This window comes from Odontesthes bonariensis, chromosome 14 (genome assembly GCF_027942865.1).
Source record: "Odontesthes bonariensis isolate fOdoBon6 chromosome 14, fOdoBon6.hap1, whole genome shotgun sequence".
Taxonomy (NCBI): Eukaryota; Metazoa; Chordata; class Actinopteri; order Atheriniformes; family Atherinopsidae; genus Odontesthes; species Odontesthes bonariensis.
The window spans coordinates 3,271,585-3,289,433 of record NC_134519.1 but is presented as its reverse complement, the minus strand read 5'-3'; the positions used below and the strand labels follow the sequence as shown (position 1 = coordinate 3,289,433).

The following is a 17,849-nucleotide window of genomic DNA, read 5'->3' as shown; positions in this document are numbered from 1 at the left end:
TATATATATGTATAACCACAGGTTGTGTTGTATGCTTTCTTTACGTAATGTCTGTCAAACCAAACAAGAATTTATGAAAGTAGCGAGATATGAGACTGAATATTAACTGAAATATTAACTTAACATACCAGAATTTCCTTCTTTGAAGGTGGTGCCCTACATACGAGGTTAAATAAGGTTTATTGAGACAGTGAGAACTTCTGGTAAATCCTTATATATTCTTTTTTTATTTCTTATTTTTATTCTTTTTTTATTTTTTATTTTTTTGCCTTGAGTTTAGTTGGTGTTATGTATTTTTATTACCTTAGTTTTTAGTTTTCCGATGTTCACTGTTGTTCCTTACACTGTAATTAATGCGGATTTACATGGTCATAGATGTTAAAGATAACCACAATCTCTGAGTGAGTTAATGGATATTTGTGAGAAATATATTTTTCTTTACTTTTGCCTATATCGAGGACTTGTGTTAGTTGGAATAGTCAGTCGGGAATATTTACGGTAGGTTAAAGTGTTTAAAAGGGTCTGTGTAAATGTGAAAGTAATAAGATGTCAAATGTGAAACGGGACAAAGAGTGAATTGTATATATGTTTGTATAAAATGGTTAATGGAAAATAAAAAGTAAAAAATAAATAAATCCTTATATTTTATCAGGTAACGCTACACTGTGGTATAATGACGGAGGCGTACTTTTTTACCAGCTTGGTGGCACATTCTTGTTATGACCTAATTATTACACATTTTGAAGCTTGATGAAATCTAAATATCTTCTCCTGAAAATCTGACACATTCTAAATGTTCTAAATGAAATAATTACCTCCAACTTTGATGACAGCTTCTTTATTATTTGATGATGTATTCTGGGGAAGTTAAAGCATCACTATTTTTCTCATTTGCTTTTGTTTGTTAGTTCATTCATAAAACAAAGATGACATCTCTGAGTACTCCTTCTTCTTCCCACTGTTCAAAAACATGCATGTTAGATTCAACATGATTGTATATTGAGGCTGGGAGTGAGGGTGAGTGTGCATGATTGTGTGGCCCTGTGAGGGACTGCCGACCCTTCAGGACGCACATCGCCTCGTGCCTAAAGGCAGCCGGGATCAAGAGAGTAGAGAAGATGGAGGGATGGTGGATAGAACAAAGACAAACAGCAGGAAACTGGGATATTAACCTTTAAACCTCAAAGTTTCAACACATCAAATCATTGTTTGTTGTTGTATTAATATTCACAATATTGTATATTTTTAAGATCTTTTTCTCTCTTTGTGCTGTTAAACACATGTACAGTGGCGTGGAGAATTGGACACGGATGCAGATATCAGGAAATAAAACTAAGGACTATGAAAAAACCAAACTTGACTATGAAAACAAAAGGACAAACTTTATTGTACTTGACATAAGGGGCGGTGACGGGTAAGACCAGGGGTGACGGTGAGGATCTGGTGTGTGATCGGTGAGTGAGTGCAGCTGAGGGGAAAACATCCGGTGCTGTGAGTGAAGCTGATGGCAGGGCAACAGAAACTATGGGGACATGGAAAAACTAAAGACAAGACCTGAACTGAACCTGAGGGAGGGGGGGGGGGGGGAGGGGAAAATCAAAAACAAAAATTAGAGTCCAAAAAAGTGTCCAAAAACTTAGCTGTAAGCTGCAGCCGATCGGGCGGGCGGCCAGATAACCGGCGACGGGGGAGCCCCCCCTTCAAGGGATGGATCCCAGACATCCCAAAAAGAGGGTGGGGGGGAGGGGCTTGAAGCTGTGGGTCCTTGGGCTGACCTTATGACCTTATCCCAGGTCTGGCCGTCCGCCAAATCGGTTCCTGCCTCCACGTCGCTGGAAGTCTGGCCGTTGTTTTTCTTGTCACAGTTATATTCATGTTTTTGATCCCACAGTTTAGTGTTATCATCCGGCTCAGCCGCCTTTTGTTTTGACTTTTTGTTTGTTTGTGATTAAACCAAGTTTGCTTTACACCTCTGGAGTCCGTATCCGTGTCCTGCCAACCCACAAACCTGACAGAAGATGTGACCTGCACCTCCTGAACTCTGTGTGATTTCACATTTATCTTTCAAGCTGCTGCATGTTGTCTGCACCGACTGTGAAGCAAAAGCAGCCCAACAGCCACATCTGCAGGCTGTTCTCAGTGTTTACAGCACAATCATTCAGCTGCTTCCATGCATCAGCATAACACAGTAATAACAGCCGTGCTGTTTCTGTTCACAGCTGCTTACAGATGCAACAGATAACACAGCGTGTTACTAAATTCACCACCGAGCTGAATGTGTCTGTGGGAACATGAATGTTTTTTAGTCTTTCTGCATCATGTGACCCCATTTTTTCCATCTGCTGTCAGATTCAAATCCAGACCACAAAGCACACAGCAGCTTGGGCTGAGCTGTCAGTCAGCAGCAGCGGTCTTATCTGTGGGCCCACAGCAGGGGCTGATGGGAGCTCTGAGGAGCTGTCAGAAAGCACGTGGCCCTGCTCTGATCTCACAGCTCGTCCTTGTTTGGCCTCAGCTGCCTCAGAGCGCCACTTCTCCCCAGGTTCACCAGAGGAAACACCGCTGCACAAAATGCTTTTCCTCCCAGCCGCTGCTCTGTGCTGTCTGTGTTCAGGTGAGTGTTTCCAGCCAATCAGGAGCCAGCAAACTCCACCTGGAACAAACACCGTCCCACTGACCTTCGTCTGTCTGTCTGTGTCTCTGCAGCGCTGGTTGCCATGGCAGCAGAGCTGAGTCAGGACCAGTTAACGCTGACCAGGAGAGTTGGTCAAAGTGTCTCCTTCAGCTGTGGACAAACTCACCAGTGTGATTCTGATTATGTATACTGGTACCAGAAGAAAGAAACAGAAACATTCAGACTGATTCTTCGTATTAACAAAAAAAATGGTCGTGTTGATAAAGGTTTTGGTCATCCTCAGGAAAATGATTTCTCAGCTGTGAATAAACAGAACGGCTGTGAGTTGCAGATACAGAAAGTTAAACTCGATCATTCAGCCACCTACTACTGCAGCTGCTGGAAGGAAGGTCCCACAGTGAGAAATGATCCCTGCAGCCTGTACAAAAACCTTCAGATGAACAGATGTCAAACAGTGTTTGTGACATGAAGAGAGCAGTAAACCACAGCCCAGGTTCACATATTTCACCTCCATCTCAGACAGAGTCCCAAACACACTGAGCTGAGGGAGCTTCTTCTTCACTGCTGTCTTTATTTATTTCAACTTTCATTCAACTTTTTCTGCTTATTAAGAGAATTTTTCTGAAGGTTCAAAGATAAAAACTGTGCAGATTTCAAAGCTTTGGAGTGGAAAATGATCCAAATGAAACTTCAATGCAGCATAAATAAAAGCGAGACATTTTAAAGAGGTTTATTTAATCCTGAATGTTTTCATTCACATGTCCAGATAAATATGAATCTGCTGCTTTGAGCTGCTGCTGGAATAAAGTCACTTTAAGTGATTTCATGTGACTTTTCCATCCATCTGCTCCATAGTTTTATATCTCTACATGTTGAGTATAAGGCAGCTTTCACAGCTATGTGGCAAATATCTGGGAAACAGCTGAGAGCGACAGCCTAAAACATCCAGTCTCTACAAAGATAGCTCATAGTCACAGTTCTGCTGGAGTGTTTCTCTACAGTCATCATGGACATTAAGGTCATTTCCATTGAGCCATTCAGCAGCTGCTCTGATCCAAAGTGACTCACAAGTGAGGAAACAACATCCCAGTGCAGGCAGAAACCCTGGTCTGTACGCTGAGTGTTAAATCCATAGAAATCTGTCCAAATGACCGAGGAGAAGCAGAACAAGTGCAGAAGTGCAGGTAAGAGCAGGTGAGGTGTGTTCAGGTGTCAGGAGAGGAGCAGTTCTCTGAAGAGAGGAGTCTTCAACAGATTGTTGAAGGTAGAGAGGGACGCCCCTGCTCTGATAGCACCTGGTAGCTCCTTCCACCACCGTGGAGCCACAAAGGAGAACAGTCTGGACTGAGATGTTCTCCATCCAGCATCATGTGTTGCCATGAAGGCAGACAGGAGCTACGCTGGGTCAGCTTGTAACATGAGGACAGCTTTAAAATCCTCTTTCCTTTGAGCTGTAACATCATGTCACTGACATGCTGGCTCTGACCTGGTTCCAGCTTCCTCCATGTGTGTTCTGATGTGGACTGAAGCCCTGGAACGACTGTAGCCATGAGATGAAACTCTGCTGACTAAATGGAAACTGACGAGGTACTGATTGTTCTTTAGATTTCTAGAAGTTTCTTCAATCCTGTCTGTGTGTTTTATCTTTAATATCATGCTCTGATTATCCTAACAGGAGCACTTTTAATGCTGACTGGGGCTGTTTCTTCTTCTTAAATCCTCCTTCCCGTTAGATCACATTAAGGCTCCAATTATTTGAAATGGATTGTTCCATTAACGGCCCTGAGGCAGTTTAGTAAGGGGTAGAGGAAGAAATGGGCATTGTGCAATCCTTTAGTGGATTCTCTGCTCATCTCTTTGTGATTCTGGCAGACTGAGTTGGAGCTCAGAGTATATATCATATACTAATGGACACTTGTTGCTTGCTTCTATGAGCCTGAATTGGTTCTTTGGTGTTGGTGTGATCTGTAAATATTAAAGTGTGCTGGGTTAGAACTGCTTTGCAGGACTTGCAGTATTTAGTGTGTAACAGGCTCTGATCTACATGTTATGGGTTCCTCCAACTCCAGTTTCTGACTGATTGTTTTGCATGAAGCGACTGAAGCTGTTCCTAATCATTGCCTGTTTTTGAGTACTTAGTCCTGGTAGGAAATTGGTTTGTTTAATACATTAATACATCTTTTTAATACAAAAACAATTCAGTTATAATGCAGATTGTTGCGTCATCGCTCCTTTGATATAGTTGAGCATTCTTATCTACTTTTCCCCCCGACCTCAAGGGTTACACACACAGCTGCAAGTACCATCTTCCCTACCTATCCTCCTTAAAATGCAGTTTTATCATATAATGAGCACACGATACCCCCAGGAAGGAAAAGAGAAAAACGGGTTGGTATCTTTGCAGGAGGTTATTACAGGTTATACACAGTAACACTCAGTACTATGCATATAAGAATTAATTTTCCTTTACAGTCTCCAACACACTCTGTGTGTTCATCTAAGAAAATGGGAGGTTTCATTTTTCTTTGATCACAACAGAATGTTCTAACGGTCATCAAGTCTTTCTTCATATCTAAATTTAACCACCTTGTGTTGCGATCATGCTTGGCTGTTGTTTTTATTTTTGTTTTCTGAGTCTTAGGCTGAGCATCGTTCCTGGGACTCTTGGATGGAGTCTGGATTGCTCCTGCCATCACACCTGTTCCTCATCTGCCCTCATCAGGACACCCGAATAATGATATGAGATGACAATGAGAACACTGTCTCATCACATGTGTACGGTCCTCTCTGAAGACATTCCCCTTTGTTTCAGATGATCTTGTCCACCACAAAGCTGTAGAAGGGTATTGACCCTTCCCAGTCACGTGACTTTCGTAAAGCAACCGCCATTTTGGACGTATAGAAGACAACGATTTGCGAGTAACAATAGTAACAGCAGAGTAACGATACAGACAGACTGAAAATTGAATAAAAGAAGAAAGAACAAGATGCAGAAAAAAACTCCACTATCCAGCGAGGTCGGGCATTTAGTGGGCCAGCAGAGGGAGAGGTATTTGGAGAAGCTGAAAATTGGAGGTTTAGAAAACGACGTGTACTTGCTTCCACCGGGGCTGTTTACAGACGTCCGACAGCATGCCACCGCCTCGTCTTTACCCGACTTCGGCCCCCACGACCTTTATATTTATGTTGTAAAAAACCCATCGCCATACACGGGAAAGGATCTAAAGGCATACAAGAGTTTGGATGCCTACAAATATTTTGTGTCGGGCTATGTGACCTGCCTTTTACCAGTGGATCGTCCCTGGAGCCGGTGGGCGCCATCTTTTTACAGCTAAGGTTTGTTTACATTTTTCATTTAACGTTGTTCACCAGGATAAACGACATGTAAACCCGTTGACACGGTGTTATAATCTTGCCATTACGAGAATTGCAATGACCAAGTCGTAGTGCTTTACTAAAGGCGCTGTGTTATGTTTTATCTAGTAGAAAGGCAACCCTGAAATGGCACGGGGGAACACTTGTGTGCCGTGGAAAATCCCTCTCAGGCTTTATCTTTATTTTGCATGTATATGTATATGTTATATATCTTTATTCGACACTTACCTCCAACAAAGTGGCCACTACACAACCGCTGGTATACTGAAGGTTGCCAGCCTTTCCTATTGATCGCCGCGACTCATCTTCTCCGTCGCTCAAGATCAGTGGGGATCCGGTAAAAAGACAAATCTTTCCTCGTCTGCTGACTGTTGGTACACCCAGGCGCGCAACAATATGCCGGCATGATGTAAACCTTACTGATCTAATCGATATTTTCCTTTGAATGTTCCTCGCTCCTCCGTTGTTGGCTGTGGTAGACTACTTGTTTTCACGTCCAAAATGGCTGACGCTTTTGTTGTGACGTCACGTGGGATGGGTCAATACATCATGTAGGGTCGGCCACGAGCAGCAAACGCCTTTCTGCTCTGAATGATGTGGGTGTTCCATCAGTGAGCAACATTTTGGAGTTCTTCCTGAAAGGTGATCAAAGAGACGTGTTCAAAACCACATATTCTGTATCCAAAAGCATATCCTGATCATACAGTATTTTCTCTCCTTTAAATACACACATACACACCTCACTGCTGTTTAAACTGGTAAAAAGAAGCAGCTGCTTATCCAAGAAGTCACCGGTGAAATGATCTGAGTCCTTCAGTGTTTGAAAAAGGTTGATCCAGTATTGTGCACGTGTTTCCTTAAAGAAGCCCACCAGGGGCCTCATGTACAAAGCGTGCGTACGCACAAAATAGTGGCGTACGCACCTTTTCACGTCAATGATCAGATGTATCAAGAGCGAAATGACCGTGGAAATGTGCGGTGCCTCACGGCAGCTTCAGGGCTGGCGTACGCACGTTTCTGCAGCTGCTGATTCTTTGACGACACCTAAGGTGATGTTGGGAAACTGTTATAATAAATAAATGTGAAAACAATTAGTCCTCAGACACTGATGTGCACATTTGAGATACATGAACAATTAATACTGATAAACAATTAATACACCCATGTGTCTGCAAATATACGAGTGGATATAAAAGCAGCGCAAAGTGGTGCAATGCATACCATTAAAAACAATGGCTGCTTTAAAATTATTAGAAGACTTTCCATATGGTGCAATTCGAAGAGAGCGTGTGTTCAGAGACAGAGAGGATTTGCTGGCACATGATGGCGACTCATTGGCCGCTTTGAGGGAAATCCTCCTGAACTGTGCGCAGAGCTGCGGCCGGCGTTGGAGCGCAACGCAGCGAGGAGCCATGCGCTGCCTGTGCTCACAGCTGATGTGCACACTGGGGTTCCTATAGCAACCGGGGCATCCCAGAGGGAGCTGGCCAACCGATTGGGACTGTGCCAGTCGACCCTGAGCCGAGCCATGCCAGCCGTGTGGGACAGAATTATCTGCATCTCAGCCACGTATATCTTATTCCCAACAGGCCAACATTAAAGCTCAATTTGAAGCGAGAGCCGGTTTTGTAATCGGAGCTATCGACTGCGCACACATTGCTATAAAAGCGCCATCACATGATGAATTTGTATGTTAACAGGGAACACTTTCATTCGATCAATGTACAGATCATATGTGATGCGTAAATGCAATTAACCAACATTGTGGCGAGGTGGCCTGGTTCAACGCACGATTCATACATTCTGAGTAACAGCATGTTGGGAACAGACTACAAGCTGGCACTATGTGTGATTGTTGGCTTCTTGGTGAGTAACTTCATTCTTGTAATTGTCCTAATATTATTCCCCCTGACGTGCATTGAGTATGTGCGCCCCCAGTTTCTATCCCGTCTTCACAGCATCAGTCGGTGGTTAAAGTTAATTTCTTGCTGTTTTTTTCCTGGTTAAACTTCAGCTTAAGATCTTACTAACAAGCCCCTGATCGTCTCTGTGGGCAAATGTTAATAACCCTGTGTGTGAAATGTCTCAATCAGCCTCGACTTTTCCCCGGCACACTTCTGCACGTTACTGTATGAACACGTTGTTGTGAGTTACACAGAAACATCGGTATTTAGCTTGGGGGTAATCAGAGTCACCCACATGTGCTCCCACCACCCCAGAGAGAGCAGCGTCACCCATAGTTGCGCCGACTCTCAGTTCAAATAGTCAGTCACCCGCTTCACATCCACCTTAATGTTGGACCACTTCTTCTTCACCTCTGCTTTGTGAGGCTTCTCAGACCACACAGCATTGACAGCCTCAGGCTAGAGCCCTGCACACCCGCGGGACCCAACGCAAAGCAGTGCGGCGCGGGACACATTTTGAAAGCTCATTGCGGGCACGGGCAGGAGCGGTGATAAGCTGCTGTCCCGCTAACTAAAAACGTGTTTAATATAAAAGCTATAATGATCTCCTGCTGCTGAAAACAACTGAGAAGAAATAAAGCCGAACTAAAAGAAGTTCAAAAGCGCGATCCATCTCTCCTTTTATTCAGGAGATGCGCATTGCACAACGATGACGGACAGGGCATGGTTAACCTACTTAAATAATAAGTGGATTACATGTTACATTTTCAACATTCTGGGTTTAGAAAAGGTAGGGTAATTAATAACACATATTGTTTTCATTCCACTCGTTTGCATTTAAATCAATGTAACCTGAGCTGTAGGCTTAGATATTTATGCTCAAATCCACTCAAAGTAGGGGGAGGGGCTCCATCACACTGTGTTTAAAATCATATTAACTAAAAATATATACTTTTACTTCCAAGAATGGAAATGTGAGGAGTGGCATATAACATATGTACAATGTATTAATCTTAATATTCACGGTAGATTTTGGTAGGTATGTTGGCTTATTGCTGTAAAGCCTCAGCTGCTTGTGCCATCTGATGCGCTCCTGCACCGTGTGCCCCACGTGAAGGATCGGACAGTGTGCGCAGCTAAGATCATGTTTCTTTCCTCAAGCCAATGACAAGAACTTCCGTGAGAAGTAACGCGAACGTCTGAATCATGCAGGAATTGCGGGCGGGAGCGGGACTAAAAATTCTGTCCTGCGCAGGCCTCTACCTCAGGCTCTCCCACCCACTCCTCTTGCGTTTGCTGCTTATGCCGGATGACAGCGTGCCAAAGAACACATTTTTGCACGCCTCCACTTCAGAAAGTAGCACCCCCATCTCGCTTTCCATGAAGTTCTTCTTTTTTCAGTCTTATTCATTCTTTTTTCTTTATTTTCTGACCGTACACAGAGGGGAATCGCAGGTGCAGGGCTCATTTAAATATGATTTGCGTATTTAAGTAGGGGCGTGGACAGGGAGGAGTCGGGTGCTCCGACATGTGCGCTCAATTCCACGTTGATTGGGATGTACAAACGAAATGTGCTTGGATTAATGCGTGCCCACAGATTCATACATCCGACGTTGGAGGGCATTTGGGTTTGAGCGTACGCCATGTTTCAGTAGGAAATCCACACAAGTCTTTGTACATGAGGCCCCTGCTCTCTATACGCTCTACTCTATACTTCCTAGCATAGCTGTGATTGTGATCCAGGCTGAAGAATCTTTGAAAGTCTTCCATTGTACCATTCTCTGTCTCCATGTCTGTATGAATCCTGGATGCAGCCCCCCCTCTGTTCTCACCTTCTGAAACTAAATATCCAGCAATAATTTCAGGATAACTGTTTGTGGAGTATGCATGAAGCCAAATAACCATCCTGGAAAACCCATCCACTGCCCCATTGGCACAGACTCCATACGGCTTGAGTTCATCATAAGAGTCCACGTGCCGAACAAAGCTCGGTCCAGGATTGTGATGTAGCCGACGTCTGAGACCATGAGGCCGTCTCTGCTCAGAGATCCAGAATGTTCATTACATTACATTACATTACATTACATTACATTACATTACGTTACGTTACGGTCATTCTGCAGACGCTTTTATCCAAAGCGACTTACAATAAGTGTGTTCCACATCGGTAGGCAAAAGAACTTCAGGTCACAAGAAATCATAAGTGTAGGAGCCATACATTGATTTTTACTTTGTATTATTCTCATTTTGTGTGCACGTGCATGACGTTATTTATTGGTGGTCACATGTGAAGTTTAGCCGTGCTGAACTCGGAGTGACAGAGCCCTCGCAGGGCCTCCATCAGAGAGAGCCCCGATATCCGGACACATTTCATATTTATGTCCACCTTTATCTCACAGAGGTTGTACTTACACTCGACAAAGTATAATTGGACATTTGCTAGAGATATGAGCAGGCCATCCACCGTCTTTGTCATGTTCTTTGGATGTGATAAACGATGTGTGTGTGTGTGTGTGTGTGTGTGTGTGTGTGTGTGTGTGTTGTTTCAGGCGTGCATCTACTGTACCAGACCTATCTGACATACATTTCGTTTGTATGAGCAGAGTGTAAACGTACAGACTAGGACATAGATTATTTAGTGAACTACAGAATATGAATACATAAAGTTTAAGAATAAAGCCAATTTATAACACCGTGTTTGAGGATTAAGTGACGTATCTTTTGGCGCAATCGCCCCCCCCCACACCCAAATCCACAGCCACCCCCTTTCAGACACGCCCCTTCGGCGAGAAACAGGAACAGGTGAGCCTTCCAAGGCTGTGAAAGCGGACTACGATCGTTACATATTCTTCCCCCGGAAAGCAATGTTCGCCATCAATGGCTTTTATTTATTTTTAACAGCATCCCCAGTACATACTTTTCCTTTGCTCTACGCATTTCACGGAGTACAGTTTCACAAACCTTGCACGATTCCGAGCAGGCTTCAGTCAGAGTTTAATGCTCAGTAGAGGTTCAGTTCCGACTTTGCAACAAAATCAACCCCAGCAATCAGTACAGCCTGTAAGTATCACATTTTATTTTGTTTTAAATGTGTGTTGTGCCATATTCCTGTTGTAAGAATTGCACGTTAGCTCTGGCTTGTTCATCTAAAGGGAATGAGCTAACCCCTTAGCAGCTAGCTATTTGCACTATTATGCAGGCGGTAAGTAAGCCTGCAAAGGCCAGCTTGCTTGTTTCAATGCATAACCTTTGGAAGTCAGTAACCGAAGTAAAACAAAACAAATGAAGCCAAACTAAAATGTATTACTACACAATAGGAGGGGGCTTTGAGAAGCCATACGTTCTCGACTAAGTAACCTCGTAGCAGGTGGTTCAATGCTAGGCAAGGGCAGCCAATCAAGCAACGGCAACCGAATAGCGCCAACACCTACCTGCATTTCATAATGAGGTTGCCAGATAAGCTCTGAAACGACGCCAATAAGGGAAAAAGACGCATTCTAAACCCAGCATAGTAACAGCTGTTTCAGAGAGCCTTTTAGGGAGGTTCTGAGCCATTACAGACCCAACCAATTTTTTGGGGGCTACATATCACATCACAGAACAAGGATTAATGCCCCATTCAACCTTTCTCTATCACCTTTAAATGAGCAGGTGAGCTCAGCTGTGATGTGATGAGCCTGGATCATGGCAGCTGGGTGAGCTTGGGGAAAAACTTTCTGTTGACCGTAAACGTAAACGTAATAGTAAGCCAGATAACTTGCACTGTCAGAGGCATCCTTGCACGGCTTGTGTAATGCACCAAATGAAGTAAGTGTCTGTCTTTTATGTACAAGCTTGTGAGATGGAGCAATAAATAACACCATCGTGTGCAATAGTTCTGCGTGACGCGTCATCAGTATAAAACCCCATGCCTTAGCCGGCCGCGGCGTTTGGATTGGTTTTTAAGTTTATACGATGCAATAATAAGTGCATTTCCTTCCAAAACCAAACAGCTAAGAGAATAACTAGTGCTAGAGTAAGTGCAGTAAGTTAGGTACCGAGACAAATGGGAAGACAATTTAGAAACAAATAAGTGCGTAAGACTGACATCAGTCGGGAGATCTTAATTCCTAATTATTGCCTGTTTTTAGTACTTAGTCCTGGTAGGAAATGGGCTTCATATGAGAGCATGAGAGGGGGAATTGTGAGACTAATACAATGATGTCACAATTTAATGTTCTTTTTATACTTTTATATCTTATACTCTATTTTGAATGCACTTCTATGCTTGCTTCTATTGCTACTTGTAAACATATACTCTGTAACAATCATATATTAGGAAACGGAAAAGTGCACTGTGTTCTGAATGTCTGAAGCTGTGGGAAGACGTAACACAAAAGGAAGGGCAAGAGTTGAAAAGTCTGGTGTCTGGAGAGAGTAGACATCAGAAAGAAGAAGTTCGTTAAGGGCAAGGGTGAGAGGGGGGTGAAGACAACGCACACACACATAAGGAGTCAGGCATTAAAGAGGTGAAGACTAAAGATAAGCACACATGGGTGGGGTTACAACGGGATAAGTCTACACCACGAGGGAGCGCGGCTTCAGAACACAGGGCGCTTGGCTTGAGAGCAGACTTTTTCTGTACTGCGTGTTCCCCAAGGATCCTTGGTAATAAATAACTGCAGTTTGTACTCCGTTCTCTCCGTCATTTTATTCTCTCGCACCAACCAACTCGGAGAAGTCAAAATACGACTTCAACAACACCAAGAAGTTCAGGATGGCAGAAGCAGAAGGCTGGAAACGCACAGGGAAAAATCTCTGAGGTGAAGGGAATCAGTAATCTGCCTTCAAAGACAGCTTGGAAAACTCCAACATCTTAGAAAGACTGAGAGCATGACCCACCATCCCAGCGGTTCCACTGAGCTGCTCCATCACATGGTATCACTGGTCTACTGGCCGACTTCCTCACTGAATAACGCGGTCCAGACTTCTAAAGGACTTCTTTTCCCTGCTGCTGGGGTCTTGCTGGCGGCCAGCTCCAAATCACATGGATCACTTCCCATTTTTTGCCTCAGTGCCTGTCAGACATATTGAGAAGTTGAGGCAGAGTCTGTGCCCCTGTTGCAGCTGCTTTCTGTTGCTGCTGCAGAGGCGCTTACATGCACACACAGAGCAGAAGGAAGAACATTTCAGAATAACACCAGGCTGAAAGAAGAGAGCAGAAGAGACGCTCATGTTGATCTGAACATTAGAGAAACACATCATGGAGCTGAAATATGATACTGCTTCATCATTTGGGCTGTTCAGCTCAGCTGCCACATTCAGCAGCAGACAGGTTTTTGTATCACTCTCACTCACTGTGTGGGGAAGATGGTACCTCATCTTTGGCTCTGGAACTAAACTGTTTGTAACAGGTAAGAACAAACATTTCTTTTCCTTCAGTTGTTTTATTGTAGAAGTTCAAATGTGTTTAAAGTCAGTTTCTGCTGCTTCAGGCTTTACATGTTAGTTTGTTCATCATTAGCAGAGAATTCATCCTGCAGCCATTGTTCCAGAAGAAAAGCTCAATCATTTCTGAAAACATGTTGAAATCTCACTGAACAGCTAAACTTATTCTTTATTTCTGCAAATATTAGTGATGTTCCAAAGATTTAGGATTTGATGGTCTCAGGGATTCTGTCACATCTGTTGTTCAAAAACAGGATGAGATTCAAACAGAAAAGTGATTTGATATTTACTCAGAATGATCATTTAAACATGTTTCATTTGAAATAAGATGAAGACGATAATTATTCATCGTTCAAATATTTAGAAGTCATTTTTATCCTGTGAATTAAAGAAGTCTTTTTAAAAATGTTAAATTGAAGTAAAACAGAATAAAAGCTGAAGATGAATTTACAGATCAGACAGTTTATCGTACTTTGAAGTTAAATTCAGATATTCATCATGTTTGAACTGGAGTAAACAGCTGTTAATGAACCTTCAGAGAAAACATTGGTGGACATATAACGGCTCAAACTCACTCCGTCTTCTTTTCCTTTCTGATATAAATCTAAATAGTAAAGGAGAAAATCTGTTTTACAAAGTAGTTGGAGGCGAATATGAAGTCTGACTTAAAGGCCGTATTTGACTTTAACATTAAAGCAGAACGCTCCAGTTAAAGTTCGACATGTTTTCTGTCACATTTGGGATTAAAGTTGCACCTGTTTGTACAGTTCAGTTGTATTTGTTTAAATCTCAGGAACAACTGAACTTAACTGTTAGTGATGTCACAGATATTTAGTTATTGATCATCTCAGTGATTCTGTTGGGTTGATATTTATTACAGGAGATTTGATGTTAAATATTAGTTTTCTATCTGTGTGCTTCTGTGTTTTAAATCAGTTCCAACTCAAAATAAGTCCATGAAACAGTTACTCGCTCAGATGTTCATCTTTTTCAGACTGAATATTGTTTTGGAAAAGAAGCTAAAAAAGAAGTGAAAATAACTGAATATGAAACCATGTTTGAAGGAGATTTTGAGCATATTTTAGTCAGTAAGTTCAATTCTGACAGACGATATGAGGCAACTTATTAAAGCTCAAACGCTTCTGTTTGTATGTTTCAAGACTGATGAACAGAATGGAAAAATCAGAAGAAACGTTTCATATTAAGAAATAAGTTTGAGAAAAAGAAGAAAAGTATTTGGATGTAAATGAGTAACACATGTCAAACATGTCCTTTAAAATGAAATCATTACATCATCATTAGTGTGGTCAGAGATGTGATGGTTATAAATCTACGGAGACTTTTACACACATGAACTCTTTGTTGTTTTTGTCTTTATTCAGAAAAGTTTCAACTGGCTGAAAAATCCTTCCAAAAATCTGATTTGCTGTTTTCTGGTGATGAGACCAAAGTAAATGTTGGTCAGAAGGACATTTGCCTCCATCCATTTTCTACAGCCGCTCCATCCTATTCAGGGGTGGAGGGGCTGGAGTCTATCCCAGCTGCCACTGGGCCAGAGGTGGGGGCCACCCTGGGTGGGTCCCCAGTTCATCACAGGGCCACACAGATAGATGATATTAAAGGGATAGTTTGCCTCTTTCTACATGAAGCTGTGTGACATCCCATATCAGCAACATCATTTCTGAACATCTTCTTACCCCCTGCTGCGTCCTGTGAGCAGAGTTCCAGCCTCGTTTTGGTGCTGATGAAGGTAGTCCGGCTAGTTGGCTGGGGTTTAAAAAATAAAGCGTTTTGCTTCTCAGAACAATATGCGTTCAACAGAGTAATACATTTGCATCATAAAATCGTTCTCCAGGAAAAAGTCAGACCTCACAATCGCTTGGCGCTATTTTTGCCTCCCTTCATATCAATGCGTTCAGCCACCTAGCGATAGCCGCGCCTGTTACGGTGTTTGCTGCTCGGTCTGCACTTTGGTCCCATAGATCTTTTATTCCACTTCAGTTCTGATCATCACTACCAAGTTTTCAATTATTTTCTAAAATGTAACCCTTTAAATACTGGTTTATATATTACAGAAACGGCTCCCATAGACATCCATTATAATGAATACAGCATTAGACTATGGCACACCTGAGCCGTTTCTGTAATCTGCCACTGCAGAAAAACTAAAACTCTGTAAAAACTGATGTTGTAGCTCATCAATGACATATCCCAGACCTAATAATCCCCCATAGAATATTTCACTTTGCAATGCATACATTGAAAATACAGCAGTTTTTGTGTGTGTGTTTTAACAGAAATTGGTGTTGACCTCATATACACTAGTATTTAAAGGGTTATTTTTTTTGGAAAATAATTGAAAACTTGGTGGTTATGATCAGAACTGAAGTGGAAGAAAAGATTTATGAAAAAATGTCCCTTTTCAGAAATTAAGGAGTTTTTTTTTTTTTTAAATCAGGCATAACAAAAAAACTAAAAATCCCTAAAAATCAATGTTGTTGCTAATCATTGACATATCCCAGACCATAATTACCCCTACTCAATAATTCCACTTTGCATTCCATATTTGAAATATACACATCTATACACATATATGTAAATACTGGCACCTAAAGGCTTAAAATTTGGGCTAAAAAGTTCAAAATGGCATCTAAAGGGTTAATTTTGAAAAAAATTATTGAAAACTTGGTAATTATGATCAGAACTGAAGTGGAATAAAAGATTTATGAAAAAAAGTGGAAAAAAATATTAATATATGATGTTTTTATGTCGTTTTAAAAGGGGACAAAAATGTCCCTTTGGAAGCTGCTGCTGACTGTGTGAATGTGTGTGTGTGCTGCTTGTTGCTGCTGTCCAACTCCAGATGAGCAGGTGGTGAAGCCCGTGGTGAGCGTGTGTCCGATAGCATCCAGAGTCCACCTGGAGGGGAGGAGCTCCCTGCTGTGTCTGGCCTCAGGCATGTTTCCTCCTCTGGTCCGCTTCTCCTGGAAAAGACAGAAGAAGAACGGTGGTCTGGAGGAGCTGCCCCCTGCTGAGGGATGGCAAACAAACTTCCAGCGGTCGGGACGCTCCGCCGCCATCAGAGCGGTTGATAGCGACTCTCTCCACACGTATAAATACAGCTGCTCCGTGGAGCACGAGGGGGGCCGAGTGGAGGCCCAAACACAACAAGGTAACCAAGGCTCGGTGACTGTGTTCAGCAGGGATTCAGCTTCATGTGGAGACGCTGTCAAAGAGAGCAGAGGAGCAGAGGACGGACATTTCTCACTGCAACTCCAAACCTTTTCTCTTTCAGAGGTTCCTGCTACTCCACCACCAACAGCAGCAGCTCCACCACCAACAGCAGCAGCTCCACCACCAACAGCAGCAGCTCCTGCACATCTGCCAGAAGAAACGTCTCCAGCATCTGATCCAGCAGCGACCTCGGTTCCTCCTCAGCCTGTGAAGCTGTCAGCCTCCTTCCAGTCTGAGCTGAGGGTGAAGCTGCTGTGGCTGCTGTACACGCTGCTGATAGTGAAGAGTCTGGTGTGCTGCTGTGGACTCTCTCTGCTGATGATCCTCAGAAACAAGGGAGCGTCCACCGGCTGCACACATGCTGACTGACTGTTTTCTGCTGGCCTTTTCTCACCATCACATCTCATCCGTTCATCTGGTTCATCACTTTGATCAGCGTTCACCAACCTTACTCAGGATGTGTGGGAGAAACTAAATGAAGCTGAATTATCAGCTGCCTTGTAGATGTTTCAGCATTTAACAACATTTCTCTCTTTTTAATATTCTGTATGTGCACAGTGTGTTTGCTTCTTCACATTTATTCACTTCAACATTCTCAATAAAGTGGAAAATAAGCTTGTTGTTGTTTGTTTCTCTGCTTGTTTACAGGTTAGGTATGTTGACAGCCTTTTGACTGTGGTGTTAAGTCTCTTCCTCTCATTTCATTTGCTCTCTTTATTCCTCTCTTACCCTGTGAATAAATGAATAAGTGACTGAGCTCCGTTCAGCTGTGTGGGTGAGGGCTCAGTGGTAAAAAGGTTTCCAGGAAGCAGAGAAAAGACAAACAGCAGAGAGGGGGGTTGATGAGTGTGTGCAGCAGCAGATATGAATCTGTTCTCAGTGCTTATTAGGACAGAAAAACCTGCTGACAGACACTCAGACTGCCTTTGCTGCAGCTGTGTGGGTTCCTGCTCTGCGGCCTCCACACCGTTAGCTGTGGCTTTTCACCTTAATAACACAATGACAGTTACAGCCATCCACTGAGCTGAGAAAATCATTTATTTATAAAATCATTTGAGACTTTATCCGTCACCATTAATCCATTCAGGGACATTTAAATGTGTTTATTGTGTTTATCTAAAAATGATCATGAAACACTTTATGGATTTTTATTGTATTTGAGAAACTGAGACTAGAATAAGCAACTGGAGAAAGCTATCTCAGTGGGTTCATGAGATGGATAAATTCATTTGTAGCACGCTCCAGTGTGGAATTAATATACCTTAAACCTTTGG

The 17,849-nt window shown here is 42.7% G+C and overlaps 1 protein-coding gene across 1 annotated transcript; it reads left to right on the top strand.

Annotated features, from left to right (window-relative positions):
- Window positions 1–13,156: 13,156 nt before the first annotated feature.
- LOC142398748 (uncharacterized) lies at window positions 13,157–17,190 on the top strand. Its single transcript, XM_075482890.1, has 3 exons — window positions 13,157–13,307; window positions 16,205–16,513; window positions 16,637–17,190. Exons 1-3 carry the CDS (start codon window positions 13,157–13,159, stop codon window positions 16,942–16,944), a joined length of 768 nt encoding a protein of 255 aa, XP_075339005.1. The 3' UTR covers window positions 16,945–17,190.
- The last annotated feature ends 659 nt before the right edge of the window (window positions 17,191–17,849 follow it).